The 16,472-nt window shown below is 37.8% G+C and overlaps 2 protein-coding genes across 2 annotated transcripts; one reads left to right on the top strand and one right to left on the bottom strand.

Moving 5' to 3' along the window:
* Positions 1 to 5,200: 5,200 nt before the first annotated feature.
* Positions 5,201 to 10,393, bottom strand: LOC111036688. Its single transcript, XM_022318813.1, has one exon. It carries the CDS (start codon positions 10,391 to 10,393, stop codon positions 5,201 to 5,203), a length of 5,193 nt encoding a protein of 1,730 aa, XP_022174505.1.
* Positions 10,394 to 14,617: 4,224 nt separating this feature from the next.
* LOC111036679 lies at positions 14,618 to 16,196 on the top strand. The gene is made up of 2 exons (XM_022318803.1): positions 14,618 to 14,784; positions 14,951 to 16,196. Exons 1-2 carry the CDS (start codon positions 14,618 to 14,620, stop codon positions 16,194 to 16,196), a joined length of 1,413 nt encoding a protein of 470 aa, XP_022174495.1.
* Positions 16,197 to 16,472: the final 276 nt, after the last annotated feature.

The following is a 16,472-nucleotide window of genomic DNA, read 5'->3' as shown; positions in this document are numbered from 1 at the left end:
TAAACCTATATGATTAAATTTGTAATTATAACAATGTTTATTCTATCTAACTGCTTAAGGTAAAAGTAAATGATTTGTAACCTGGTAAAGGAAACTTTTTTGTTTCACGTAGAAATGTATATGCCCTAGGACTAATACTTCTTAACGAAATAGCTGATGCTATATCATTAGGTTGCCATTTATACACTTTTTTTAAGGGGTGTAGTATAAGATTAATTTGTGTAGGAGTAAATATGTCTGATAATAATTTTTTAAAACGAACTTCAAATATATGTTCTTCTTCAAGTAATAAATCCTTCTGTGATTTAGCTAGTTGTTTTAAACTTAAGTTATTTTTGATAAGTCTTTCATTTTCATCTTTTAACAATTGTATTTCATTTGTCAATCTAAATTTCATAATAAATTTATATATATTATTTATATGATGAAATTAATATGAATTGATATAAACTAGAACACAAAACAATTCAAAAGTTTCTTAAATAACTTTTTTTTATTTTAACAACATTTTATACATAAAGTGTTTCTATTACAACAATTAGTACAGGAAAATGTTAATAAACTAAATAATCTACACATTTATAATTTTTTTTGTATAAAAAAAAAATCATGTATTAATACTAATTAACATGCAAACATAATTTTACATAATATTAAAAAATATAAGTATTTTTATTTAAAACTTAAATCACAGGTATCTAAGGTAGGTATCTCAATGTTAAAATCAAGTTCCTAGTTTAATAGGTATATATTAATATATTATTTAACTTTTAAGTATAAATATCACTAAATAAACCAGTAACAAGATTTTTCAAAGAGTAACTGCAAGTATGTTTTCCACTAAATTGAATCATCCACTTTTGAGCTTTTTCCAAGTTCTACGTATTAATCATAACCATGACAAATTATGTTTGGTCATGAATATTATAACATATACAAAAAATTACATTATTAGTTTTAATATACAGACACAGATAGTTGTATAGGAGTATACAGCTAAATTAAATTAAACCATCAAATACATTACTTATAAATCTGCTCTTCTATTGGTTCATTTACTAATATAAGAGGTTCAACTCCTAAGTCTTCACTAATTGATAGACTTTTTTTGCCATCAAATAATCTTTTACGACTTACATTTTTGCTAATAAATGTAAAATGTATTAAATTATTTAAGTTTGATAGGTATTGGTTAATTAAAATATCTACCTTAATGTCAGATTTTCTGGTAAACTATTTGGATCAGGTATAATATTCTCTCTAATAAAAACATAAAGATAAGCAATAATAATTATTTTGTTTATTATTGTGTGAGATACATAAAATATGCATACACATTTTTTGTTTAATCAAGTAATTTAATTTAAGCCTTACACATAAAATTTTCCTGTTGGAGTGGTTATAACTTCAAGTTTATCATTTACAGGGCTCTTGGAGGGCTCTTTTATCGGAGTAGTACTAATAAAAGGTACATCAGAATAATCTATACCATTCAAACTAGAAAAATTATTACAAATACATATTATAGAAAATTATCACTTTACCACAAAAAACAAAAATTATCACCTCAATGGAATCGCATCAGGTTTAAGTTTACATTTATCTGTGCTGTTGTTATTGTAATGATATGGAGCGAAATTAAGAGAGCAAATTACAGCTAAAATAAATTTATTGTTTCTCATTAATGTTTAACAATTTTAATCTATATATTATTTGATACATAAAATGATTTAATATATTATATAGGTACTTTAATGAATACAGACCTGATTCAAAATTAATATTACTTTTCTTATATCCATGTTGAGCTTGATCTTGCCACAACTTCCTCATATAAGGATCTTTAGGAAACCTATGTGTGGTTACTGTACGATTCGTAATTTTTACCACATGTTTGCTTTTACTACCAGTCATACAATTAATAAAACTACAAACAGGCATATTTAATTAGTTAATAATTTACACTAATGATGTAAGATACAACTTAATAACTATTATAGTATTATACAAAAAATATGTAAAAATACCACAATATAGTGATAAATAGAAAGACTATGGATCGCGAAATAATAACTGCTTTGGAAGTTAAAAATCAAAATCAAACTCAAAATTTACTTGAAAAAACAAAAGTAGTAAGTAAAGTTATAAATTATAATATTATCATTAAGATAACATTGATAATTTGTATTCTCGCGGTAAAATATCACAACCAATGATAATAGGCGAACTACAGTGGGCGTGGTGCGCGAAAAAGAATATAATGAAAACTATTGTCATCATACCTATCTACTTTGTCATGGTCTGTATAACGCGCCGCGATAAGATGTATTTTATATTTTTCATAGTTTGTTGTCATTTGAGAAGTTTTATCAATTTTATTTTGATACATTACTTTATTTTTGATAAAAAAAAAAAAAATAAGAATAAAGTGTGTTTGTGCCATACATAATATTATGTTTATATTATTAAATTATTAATTTTACATTAAAAAAATGGAATCTTCTGGTTCTAAAGAAGAAACTAAATACCTTGCTACGACAATAGAGAAATATTCAAATATGGCTATTCTTAAACGTGTTTCCCGTGTAGATAACTACGAAAATATTGTTTACAACTAAAATAGAAAATTGTTAAAATTAATTATGCATTTTATACTTTATTTCATTGAGTTCATTCGAATATCAACACATGGTTGGTTAACATACCTATATTTCATTGTATTTAAATAATTCGATGTGTTTTGTTATACGATTTAATTTCTTGAATTCTTTTATTGATATTGTTAGAAAAAAAAATAAAAACTAAAAAAAATTGAAAATATCCAGAAACAGTTCAAAACGAGTCAAAATATTTTTTTAAATTCTATGGTGTACAAAATGTCTAATAAAACATTTGGTGAACATTTCATACATCAACGGACATTTCTTTCATTGTTACATCATAAATCAAAATTTAATTTGTCGAAAACTGGCTTTGAGTAAAAATCTTAGTTTTAGATTCTGAGCTTAGAAATTAGTTAGAATTGAAGGTATTGATTTTACATACCGTGTGTTTTTAGTAATGTGTTGTCTTTGGTAGTAAAATTTCTGAAGAGTTTGAAGTGTGAAAAACTGCAGGATGATTTATGCAATATTTTCATAATATTACATTTATGTACATAACATGTCATAGTAAAATCAATACATTCATCGCTTGGTTCAGAATCGAAAATATAATTTGTAGTTTATTATGTTATGTATTAATAGTCTAAAATGGTGTATTGTGTGTACTAATCACTAATGTTTTAATAAGAAACGATTTTTAACTAGTACAACAATAAAATTTTGTCGTCAGTCCTATAAGATTGTAAAATTGTTAAGGGAAATAAGTAAAAAACAACATATGTTTCATAGTTTCATTTCATTGAGGGTTTTCGATTTTTCACCTGAAAAAGATAAGACGGTCAAAATCGAGTGTTACTCTGTGTCGTACCCAAATCCGACGAGTTTAACTATTTTTATTCTGATCATGGCGATCATGCTGCTCCGTCTATACTATACGTCCTTGACGCAACAGAATACAAACAAAAATGTTTTATTTTTCGTCGCATCTGTTGGATTCACGTAGGTCGTCATCTGCAGTGTCGGCCAGGATTTTTATTTCAATTGTATTTTAGTTTTTAATTATATTACCAACGCATTTATTTAACTTTGAATTTTGACATATACCTACCATTAGTTGGCTTACAAAACATAATTTGTTTGCGCCGACGATCCTGCCCAGCGGTTGTCGTCTGACACACGGTTCTCAGGACTGTTGTGGAGTAAGACAATTAAATAATAACAAGATTTTCNACGATCCTGCCCAGCGGTTGTCGTCTGACACACGGTTCTCAGGACTGTTGTGGAGTAAGACAATTAAATAATAACAAGATTTTCTTTCTATCAGGAGCATGTATTGTTACACATGAGCATTAGTTAATTAATCATGAAAACAATATTACAATATTTAACAGGAGGGGGGAACGGGGATCACCGCCTGAGCTGCCTCCCTGGTTGGATGTCTTGAGCTGATGACTGTAGATGCTGAACTGCTGATGCTGATCTGCTGGACCACGGGTGCGAGCGGATGCCCCGTTGTGTCGTGGAGAAACGAGCGGTTAACTGCACGAACACGTGATCTCGAAGTATGAGAGTAGGTAAAACTACACGGAGCTGTTGTTATGAGCTTAACGATTCACAACTGAATCACAGACTGGACGACGACAGTCAATGTGATGAGCAACACGAGCTGGATGACGGAACAACCTCTATGCCGAAAAAACTATAGACCACGTTTTCTCGGGTGCTTTCCAAACGGGAAAAGATGGCTGCCGGCGAGCGAGAAGAGCAAGAACAAAAACAGAGCTGTTGTGTACTCGTTGAGCAAAAAAGTAGAGTGACGCGGACGACCGAGCTCGCCTGCGCCGAGCGCCGGTAACGGTCACCGGTGGTGTTGCCAACATAGCAGTTGACGGTAAACAGCGCCCGCGAACCTGGTTACTGATTACCTATCGATTACCGTGGTGGTCAACACAGCGCGACCACCGACGGCGGCAGCTTCATATCAAACGGATCGTACATACTCCCCCTTGCAAGTTCCAGCTAACTTGCAACAGACTTCGATCAACCATGATATAGGTGGCCGAGCAAGTGACCACTTGAACAGAGCAGTTGAGATGTTGAACGGAGCTGGTGGACGGAGCAGTTGAGCTGTTGAACGGAGCTGGTGGACGGAGCAGTTAAGCAGCCCACCGCGAAGATCGGTTTTTCTTACAAAGGGGCAACATCATTAACAGTTTTTTTTTTGCAAAGAAATAAATTAATTTAATAACATTAACAATGGTTAGAGCAATAGCTGAACTAGCATTACAATATTTAACAATAGGAGCAAAAGTTTATTAATATCAAAAAACAAAGTCTTTAGTTTTTTTTTTTTTAAATATACAGATATTATAACAGCTTAATACCTGAAAATATAACAAAAGGTAAACTATAAAAATTACCATACCTCACCTGGTACCCGAGGCAGAACAGCCGACGCAACATCCAGTAGCAGACGCGATGATGGCTGGTAAGACCATTAATTATTAACATAATGATCATAGCAATAACATACAAACATAAAGTGCAAATGGATACATAATGGATACAGGAAACAGGGACAAGGGGAGTCTCAATACCTATGGATCTGTGGGGAGAGGTACTAGTTTCACCACCGGTCTAGTAAACACCCCTTGTTTGGTCATAACCTTAGCTACCCGTACCACCTTATCGGTTCCTGGATACACCTCAATGATTCTACCTAATGGCCACGATAGCGGGGGCGCGTCATTAACCTTGACGATAACCATAGTACCAACTTCGAGATTGGTATCAGTCTTCGTCCACCTACCACGAGCTTGGAGTGTGTTCAAATACTCTCGAGACCAACGTCGCCAAAAGAACTGGAAAGACTGCTGGAGGAGCTTCCAGCGAGTCTGCAGTCCCACTTGTGCACTGGCACTAACAGGTTCTGGAATAGACAACAGAGGACGACCAATCAAAAAATGACCGGGCGTTAAACCTTCTAAATCATTTGGGTCAGATGAAGCCGGTACTAGGGGGCGCGAATTCAAGGCAGCCTCTACCCTACACAACACCGTTGTGAACTTTTCCAAGGTCCAAATTTGGGAATCCATTGCACGAACAAGCAATGACTTCGCCGACTTAACGGCAGCTTCCCAAATGCCTCCAAAATGGGGAGCACCAGGAGGGTTGAAATGCCATTCGCACGCAATATGACCTGACAACTGATCTCTACTATCCGGATTGTTGATCAAAAGACGCAGCTGCCTCGCCGCACCAACGAAATTGGTGCCACAATTAGAATAGATGGACGACGGTAGGCCACGGCGAGCAACGAATCTATCTAAAGTCAACAAGAAGGCCTCAGTCGACAGAGCAGTCACTGGTTCTAGGTGCACCGCTTTGGTGGTCATACAAACAAAAACCGCAATATAAACCTTTACGATGCGCGCCTTTCGCAGACTGAGTTCCTTCATCTGCAAGGGACCTGCGTAATCTATGCCGACTATCGAAAACGGATGAGCTTCTCGGACCCGGAACCCTGGCAGAGCAGCCATGATGGGTTGTGGATGATTAGCCGACATTTTTACACATAACACGCATTTGCGAATCACCCGATGAACTATTAGGCGAATGCCAATGACCCAGAATCGCTGCTGAACGAGAGCGATGAGCAACCTCGGTCGAGCGTGACATGCATACAGATGCCAATGACGTGTAATCAGAACCGCTAAGTGAGACTCTTTCGGGACTAGCATAGGATGCTTTCTTCTCTCCGACCAATTGGAGTTCTGCATCCGTCCGCCAACGCGGATTATACCGTCTGAATCTAAAAACGGGCACAGACGGGTTAGCGCTTTGGACTGGACCGGGCTCCCCCGACGCAGGCCACCTACTAGCTGACTCAAATAGCATTCCTGAGCGCTCCTAACGATCACGAGTATAGCCTCATCCAATTCAGATTGTTTCAAAAACCCTAACTCAACCTTTCTCTTTTGACACAACCGAATGAACCGACGTACCTGAGCTACTACGCGGACCATCTGATGAAAGGAGGAGAACCGAATAAACCATTCGACCGGAGGATCTTCACGAGCCAATAAACACACTGGTTTTACTTCCGGCAACTCTTCCAATTGTAATTGTGGGATTTCCTGAGACCAATCTTCGACTGGAGATTGCAAGAAGGTCGGACCCCGCCAATAGAGCTTGCATCGCCTAAGCTCGTCAGGGAGGAGACCTCGAGACGCGCAGTCAGCCGGATTATCCTCGGAACGCACATGTTGCCAGCGGCAACCAGGTACTGTGGACTGGATCTGAAATATCCGGTTCGACACGAACGTCTTGAACGATGTATGCGGGATGTTCAACCACGATAAAACTATGGACGAATCAGACCACGCGAAGACATCAGAAATTCCCAACTGGAACTCCAAAATGCGCTTGAGCCTGGCCAACCATGATGCAAGGAGCAATGCACCACTTAACTCCAGTCGTGGTATCGTCATGGTCTTCATTGGGGCTAGCTTGGTTTTAGCACCCAAGAGGTATGTGGCCGTAGCTCCGGACGGATCAGTCACGCGTAGATACGCTACCGCCGCATATCCCTTCTCGGAGGCATCACAGAAACCACAGAGAACGTAACTACAACCAGTGTAGCAACCGATGTAGCGTGGGATTTGGATATCCACCAGCCAACCCAGTGAATGATAGAAGCGGGTCCAATCACCCACGATATCCGACGGGATCTGACTGTCCCAGTCAACCTGCGCGAGCCACAGGCGTTGCATAATCTTCTTTGCATAGAATATCGTTGGCGACAGCATACCTAGCGGATCAAAAATCCTGGCGATCATGGACAGAACACCTCGCTTTGTGAGAACCAATTTAAAATTGTTGACGGTGAAGGAAAAATAGTCCAGATCATGGTTCCACAACATGCCTAACACATGCGTGGCATTATTTTGTTCGAACGACAACGGACTTCCAGAACGATCTTCCGGATGCAGATGGTCCAACAACTCAGGAGTGTTGCTAGCCCATTTTCGTAGTTGTAGGCCGGATCTGGCGAGAGTCTTGATCAGGTTGGACTGCAAAGCTTTGGCAGCTTCCAATGACTCCGCGCCAACACATATATCATCCATGTACGTTTGGTTGTACAACGCTCCCTTCACGTCTGGCTGATCTGCGCATTCCGTGTCGGCGATGTAGCGGAGAACCCTCAGAGCTAAATAGGGAGCACTATTCACCCCATATGTGACGGTGTTCAGGGTATACTCTTTGACAGCGACTTGAGGTGATTCGCGCCACAAGATGTACTGATATCCTCGATATTGCGGCAGTACCTCAATCTGTCGATACATCTTACAAATGTCCGTTGTGAATGCCACCTTATGCGCCCTGAACCCAACCAGAACATCAACAATGTCCTTTTGTAGCTTTGGTCCTACCAGCAAACACTGGTTGAGGGATATTCCCGAGTGACACTTCGCCGAAGCATCGAACACTACTCGAAGCTTGACATCATCCCCTTCAACCTTCTGGACCGCATGGTGCGGAATATAATACTGTCCGACACCCTCTGCCCGGGTCATATGACCGAGTTCCTCATACTCGGACATGAATTTGCGGTAGGCTGCATATAGGATGTTATCTGCCGCCAACTTCCGCTCTAGCTGCAGAAACCGATTGAGGGCTACCTGCCGAGAACCCGGAAAGGACTTCACTGGTTGACCTGAGCGAAAAGGAAGTGGTACAGAAAATCGGCCCTGCGGATCCCTGTTGACTTCCGAGTGGAACAACTCTTCACACAGACCATCTTCCGTGAATTGCTGCGGAGCTGCGTCCGGTTCCTCTACTAACCAGAATCTTTCCATGAGAGTTTCCATTGAAGACACCAAGGACACCAACATCGACTGAGCTCCAATGTCTGGATGTTCTTGTACCGGACCAATCAGGACCCAACCGAAGACCGAGCTGTACACCGATGGGAATCCTGGGCCTAACGAACTGCTTTTATCATTCCAGACTTGTGGAAAGATGTCGGCGCCGATGAGCATATCGACGGGAGCAGGTTTGTCGAAACTCGGATCTGCCAGAGTCAAGTGGCTACACTTATCCCGGACCTGAGCTGGTAATTGCCGAGCTGGCATATCGGTAGTGATCGAAGACAGCACCCAAGGTTTGACACTTATAGACGGCGTAGGGCGATTTCGCGGCTGGATCGTCAGCTGAACAACGCCATGTACATCCGGTACTCTTTGACCAGACAGTCCTGTGACAGGCACTGTCCAACGCGATGGTTTGAGTCCCAATCGCTCACAGCAGTTTGATGTTATCGCGCTTATCTGCGAAGCCGAATCGATTAACGCACGTATAGTGCGGCAACTCCCTACTGTGTCTTGTACTTGGACCAGAGCTGTCCCTAATAGCACCGTTGGAGATTGTTGCCGACCAAGCATGGCAGCTGGAGCACTGACAGGCTTCGAATCCGAGTCACGATGTAGCAATGCATGATTACGGCGCTTACATGTGGCACACGATGACGAACACTTGTATGACATATGACCTTCACCAAAGCAAACCATACACAGACGATGGGTGCATACGACCTTATATCGTTCATCGACAGACAAGGCCTTGAATTTTGAACAGTCTGCCAACTGGTGAGCACCAGAACACGAGAAGCACTTCGTGGAAGATGACCTTGCTTGGGTCGTTTTGGACGATGTAGGTTTGGCCGCTGCTGAAGGCTTAGCAGCTACTAAGGTGGTCTTAGCATCTCGCCGAAAAACAGGTTTCTTGGTACTGGCCGGTTTGGACGAACTTCCTGACGGCTGTACACCAGCATTCTCGATAACCTGGATCCTTGCCTTGACAAACTTGATTACACTCTGGATCGATGGATACTCTTCAGTATTCTCAGACTCGAACTGACGTCTAGAAAATGTGGGTAAGCACCGAGCAGCTAATGAAAACAACAGGAACGAGGCTAAATCTGGAATCTGAAGCGATTCCAAGATCGCAATATTTTCATCAAACACTGACAGGAACTTCTGCAGAGCAGCATGATTCTCCGAACTTGCGGCAGGAGCGTTTATCAATTTGTCAATGATTGACGACGCCAACCTGCGCGGTTTGTCATAGCGTTCGGTCAACGCCTCCCAAGCGAGGGTGAAAGACTCGTTCGAAATGGAAAACCCTTTGATCACTTCCTGAGGATCAGGGTGAAGACAACCGATCAAATAATAAAACTTAGTTACATCAAGAATCTTGTCATTATTGGCTACCAAATTTCCGAATAAGTCCCCAAAGGCTGGCCAATTCTGGCATTCACCGTCGAAATATGGTAGGGGGATTTCAGGTAGTCTCATAGGTGACAAAGGTGAAGGCGCATATGGTGTTGGATCAACTTTGGACGACCCAGCGGAAGTACTCGAATTGTCACCAGTGGTCTCATACGTCACTCGCTGGACGGTACCAACGCTCACACCTAAAGCCGGTTGCGCTTCATTCCACACGGCCTTAATATCCACTACTAACGTTCGGATCTCAACATCCAACCTTACCGGAAACTCTGTCAGCAAATTCAAATCGGACAGGATTGACAACAAATCATTATTTTCTACTTCAAAACTGGCCCACAATGCATCCAGGTCCTGAATAGCAACAGCTAACTGAGGCCGAACAGCCTGGTCGGTTGCTAAACTAGTAGCCAGTTGATGAATATGGCGAATCCTAGCCACTACACCATCTCGACGTAGTATCGTTCGCTCCTTGGCTCGAGCATCCCGTTCTGCGTCAACCATGTTACTAACACACTAGTATGCACAGAAGAGCCTAACCACCATAAACAATCAAAGCAGAATATGAATAGTTGTTGAACGTCAATACGATATAGAACAGATCAAATGCAAGAGCACGAGCAAGCTCAACCAATTAAAATAATCAATATGAAGACACACAATGCAAAACGTTGATCAACGATGCCAAATAATAATGATTAAGCAGTAGCAATTGAATTGATTACTTAAAAGTCAGAAGACTTAATTGATATAGGCAACACCTATGCAATCACCAACCTACACTAACTATACAGCTGATAAAATACAATAACCGATCAGACGATGAACAACGTCAAACAACAATAAACAAATCAACTAATAAAAATATAATATGAACGTTGGTGTAGGCAATAACTAGACAAGCAACTAATTAAATGCTAACTCACACTCAATATAGCAACTAATGACAGTTAAGACAAATTAAAATACTCGGAGAGCACCTACTATTATAATTTAATCAAAACCCAGGTGTGACCGAACAATGCAATACTAGTTGTAGTAATTAAATTGATTATAATAACTATGAACTAGAAAAATAAACAATTATGCAAAATATAACCCTTACACTTCAGTTGAGCAACCTAAGGATAATATAATACAAACAATAAAGTAATAATATTATTATATAAAGTTATAGTACAATACCTGAGCAATGGCACGACCCACGATGCACACCTAAATCTTATGCTGTACAAATATATAATAAATATAATAACTAGGTGAAAGTGCTACTGTTAAGACTCAACTGTCAACAGCAGACAATAAAATAATAATAAACAACCCAATTAATTAAATAAACTATAATCGCTCAGATAGGTGTTCACTAGACCAGCAGTCCATAAGCAAGAACCTATAGCTATACCCAATATTAAAAAACAATAAATAAATTCAACCCAGGGAGCACCGGTATAATAAGATAATTTATCTAATTGTAATAGGTAATTAAAGTAAATTTAAATTAATTAATTATAATAACAAGCTAACCGCATGAACACGGATACAGTGAATATAACTCAACACTAAAATAATAAGTTTAATTATTATAAATAATGTAACAATAACTGAGCAGTTGGTTGAGTTAGATTCTTATACCTATATTCTACTGAAAAGTACCCACACTATATATTATATTAATATTGAGACCCCATAATCACAAATATAATATAATAATAAGCAAAGCTAGTAATCTTAATAGCTAAGAGCACTAAGTAGGTAGGAATTAGGAAAGGGATAAATAAATTTATACACTTTAAACTCATATGCTATAGCTACAAACAAAATGTACTACTCACATGTATCCTGAGTACCAGATCTGTTGATGGACCAATCAACCACGCTCTGCTACCAAATGTTTGCGCCGACGATCCTGCCCAGCGGTTGTCGTCTGACACACGGTTCTCAGGACTGTTGTGGAGTAAGACAATTAAATAATAACAAGATTTTCTTTCTATCAGGAGCATGTATTGTTACACATGAGCATTAGTTAATTAATCATGAAAACAATATTACAATATTTAACAGGAGGGGGGAACGGGGATCACCGCCTGAGCTGCCTCCCTGGTTGGATGTCTTGAGCTGATGACTGTAGATGCTGAACTGCTGATGCTGATCTGCTGGACCACGGGTGCGAGCGGATGCCCCGTTGTGTCGTGGAGAAACGAGCGGTTAACTGCACGAACACGTGATCTCGAAGTATGAGAGTAGGTAAAACTACACGGAGCTGTTGTTATGAGCTTAACGATTCACAACTGAATCACAGACTGGACGACGACAGTCAATGTGATGAGCAACACGAGCTGGATGTCGGAACAACCTCTATGCCGAAAAAACTATAGACCACGTTTTCTCGGGTGCTTTCCAAACGGGAAAAGATGGCTGCCGGCGAGCGAGAAGAGCAAGAACAAAAACAGAGCTGTTGTGTACTCGTTGAGCAAAATAGTAGAGTGACGCGGACGACCGAGCTCGCCTGCGCCGAGCGCCGGTAACGGTCACCGGTGGTGTTGCCAACATAGCAGTTGACGGTAAACAGCGCCCGCGAACCTGGTTACTGATTACCTATCGATTACCGTGGTGGTCAACACAGCGCGACCACCGACGGCGGCAGCTTCATATCAAACGGATCGGACATAACTCGTTAACATTTCGGCTGATGGTGGACGGGTGAGGAGAAAGAAGATATACAGTAACCAACTAACCCAGGCATAGTGCATTAGTTTATGAAGAAAAAATAGAGGGCCCAGGGGAATACCGCTGCCTAGGTATCACTTATAACTTATTAGTTACCTAGTAGTTATTATTACAATGTAAAAAGTTTAGTATACACCGGTCACCCGTTGTCGAACACTATGGTATCAATTTAATGACTGCGGCGTTTTGGAAAAGTTGTGGTATTGGTTGTTTGCGCTGTTACCCAGTAATAAGCACTATAATATGCGCAGTCTCCGCCACCACCGATCGATACACGTACACAAATTATTTTAGTTTTTAATTGTTTATTTTATTTTTATACTGTAATCGTTAAACTGTGAGTTATATAATAGTATATTGCGTGAATTACGCATCGGCGGTTTATCTGCCGCCGCCGGTTCGCCGGTACGCGAATTTAACGTGTGTGAAGTTGGGGGGGGGACCATAGCTAGGGGACTATTTTCTCGGACGACTAGTGATAAGAAGCCTTGTACGTTGTGTTGCATTTCATATAAGTTCAGGGGTGCCGTACTATTGCACCAAAACCGTCAAGTAGATGTCGCCCTATGTTGTTACACAGTAATAAATTGTTGTAAATTGTTTTAAAAGTATATATAAATAAATTCTATTGGCGTCATTACCACGATAATTATACCGAACATACTGACATAATATTGTCATCATAACATAATGAAAAATCAATAATAATGGAAAGTTAGGTTATAAATTCAAAATTCCTCTAAAGACTATACAAATATACAATGTAACACACGTTATTCATTTTACCTTTACATTAATTAATAACAGTTTAAACGGTGATACACGACTGCGGACGGTTCTTATCGGGGTGACCTTTTTATTGACACGATTGCGAACGATTATAGTTTATCAGCGGACCCCCGAATATTACACTATTGCGGACACATGTTGCCCAATTTATAAATAATACTTCGATAATGTGGGTATGTGGAAATTCTGAGAGTGATCAGAACGTGGTAAAGAGTTAGTTCTACACAAAACGAATAAATATGGATTTAGGCGACTGCGGAAAGATGGAATTTTGAAATGGTTATGTACAAATTAATAAAGTCTGTAGTGCAAGTATTTTGACGGCATCGGTGGCAAAAAAAGATTTAGATAGAATCAACCTAACTATTCAGAGCTATAATGATAACAAAAATCACCAAAACGTGATACAATATTTAAAAAAAATTAGTTGTCATTACAGGGGGAAAAAATATAAATTTAATTAATTTATTATTATATTGAGCTCTTGACTTTAAATGTGTATATTATATTATTATATTGAGCTTTTGCTTTTTACTTTTTTTGATTTTCAATTTTTAGCTTTAAATGTTTATATTATATTATTATATTGAGCACTTGTTTTTTACTTTTTTTGATTTTCAATTTTTAACTGTGTTGTTAAGAACTTTTATAAAATTGATAATATTTGGGCTTGGTAGACCGCGTCGCACAACTTGGCAACGTTTCATTAAATTTCGACCGCAGTCGTGTCATTTTTCGGATGCAACATAAGACCTTTTGTTCTATAATGATCGTCCGCAATCGTGTTGCAAAAAAGGTAAAGCGTCCGCAATCGTGTTTCACCCATTTTTAACATGTAATTTGTCTTGGAAGTATTTAAAACATCACTTTTTACGGAAACAGGTATGTAAAAACGGTTCCACGTCATTTGGTCCGGTAAATTATATCCGGCGACAATTGATCCACGACATTTCATCCGGTTCAAAAAGAACTTGTACCAAAAATATCCTGCTAAAAAATGTCCGGTAACAAAAAAATATAAAATATAAATACCTTATATACAGAAAACGGTCAGAAAAACCACAAATTAACGAATCTAATCAGTTCTCAACGATTTATCAGATATAAATTATTATTATGTTGGAGATAGCGATACATCCGTTTTTTTCGATTTTAGTACATGTGAACACCTAGCCGTTTGCAAACGTGTATGAATAACGTTAACTTTAAATAATGCCACTTACATTTATAAAAAGCCAAAAAGGCAAAAATATGCTTATAAATAAAGGTTTTTTATTTAGTATTCATGATGTGTATGAAACTAAAGTAGTATGGCGTTGTACCGAGTATAAAAAGTTGTCATGTAAAAGCCGATGTCACACAACAACGAAAGACGAAACGGTTATGTACTTAAATTTGTATACTAAATTAATAGAATTTAATTAATTATATTTATTTATAATAATAATAATAATATTTATAAAATAAAACATTAATTATTTTGATGTAGACTTTATTTCAAATTGTACATTCCACATTTCATACAATGTTTTGTTTTTTTTTCGTAGGATCGATTTTAAAAGAAACTGATCATTCGCATGCTCCAAACTTAGCCAAAATTGAGGCCAAAGAACTGGTGAATACTATAAAGGATACTGCTATAACAGAAACAACTTCTACAAGAAATATAATTTCAAATGTGTTGGGTCAAACTTCTGTTCCGGTAATTGGACAATTACCTATTATAAAATCATTGTCAAGGACTATTCAACGGACTCGAGTAATAAAAAAAAATGCTCCAGTTAATCCAAGTAATACCAAAGACTTAATTATTCCTGAAATATATAAATTGACTAACAAAAACGAAACATTTTTGGCATACGATAGTGGTAGTAGTGAAAGCAGAATTTTAACTTTTACTACTCAGTACAATTTAAATATGCTTCAAGAAACAGATGACTGGTTTGGTGACGGAACTTTTAAATCTGTTCCCTCGATATTTTCACAATTATATACAATTCATTGTTACACACGTAGCTTAGTTATTCCATTAGTGTATATATTAATGACTAGTCGTACAAAGGAAGTATACGCTGAAGTTTTAAGGCAATTGCTTGTATTAAAACCAGATCTGAACCCAAAATCTATTAAAATAGATTTTGAGCAATCCTTTGTTTCGGCGTTCAAACAAATTTTTCCTAATGCTCATATAAGTGGATGTTTTTTTCATTTTGGCCAGTGTGTATGGCGTAAAGTACAATCTACTGGGTTACAAAAGAAATATGCAGAAGACTCAACGTTTGCTCTCCATGTTAAACAATTATGTGCTTTAGCATTTGTGCCAGTCCTTGATGTAGTAAAATCTTTTAATACTATCCTAGAATCCCAATATTTTATTGATAATGAACAATTGTTTGAACCTATAGTAGATTACTTTGAGGAAACATGGATAGGTCGAACAGTTCGTAATAGAAGAAAAAAACCATTATTTCCAATAGAAATGTGGAACTGTTATGACAATGTAATTAATGACCAACCTCGAACAAACAATGCTGTTGAAGGTTGGCACCATGCTTTCAATGCATCATTGGGAAGTCATCATACGACTATTTGGAAATTTATATCTTTTTTGAAGCAGGAACAGGGGCTCCAAGAAGCAAAACTAGAAAAAATTAATCTGGGGGAAAATAACCCTACAAAAAAAAAAAAATATAAAAACATAGACCAACGTCTTAAAAATACAGTAGAAAACTATGAAACTTCAAATATCATTACGTATTTGAAGGGTATCGCTCATAATTTTAATTTATAAACATTTGTATTCTATATTATTACTTTTATTATGACTATTTATATTTTATATTTTTTTTATAATGACGTTTTTAAAAATTATGAAAATAAAATAACAACTAATTAAAATAAAACTATATATTTATATTTTATATTTTTTTGTTACCGGACATTTTTTAGCAGGATATTTTTGGTACAAGTTCTTTTTGAACCGGACCAAATGTCGCGGATCATTTGTCGCCGGATACTATTTACCGGATCAAATGACGGGTCACCTTTAAAAACTACTGTCTACTGT

This window comes from Myzus persicae, unplaced genomic scaffold, assembly GCF_001856785.1.
Source record: "Myzus persicae strain clone G006 unplaced genomic scaffold, MPER_G0061.0, whole genome shotgun sequence".
NCBI lineage: Eukaryota > Metazoa > Arthropoda > Insecta > Hemiptera > Aphididae > Myzus > Myzus persicae.
The sequence above is the reverse complement of the archived record's forward strand: the minus strand, read 5'-3'. Positions and strand labels throughout refer to the sequence as shown.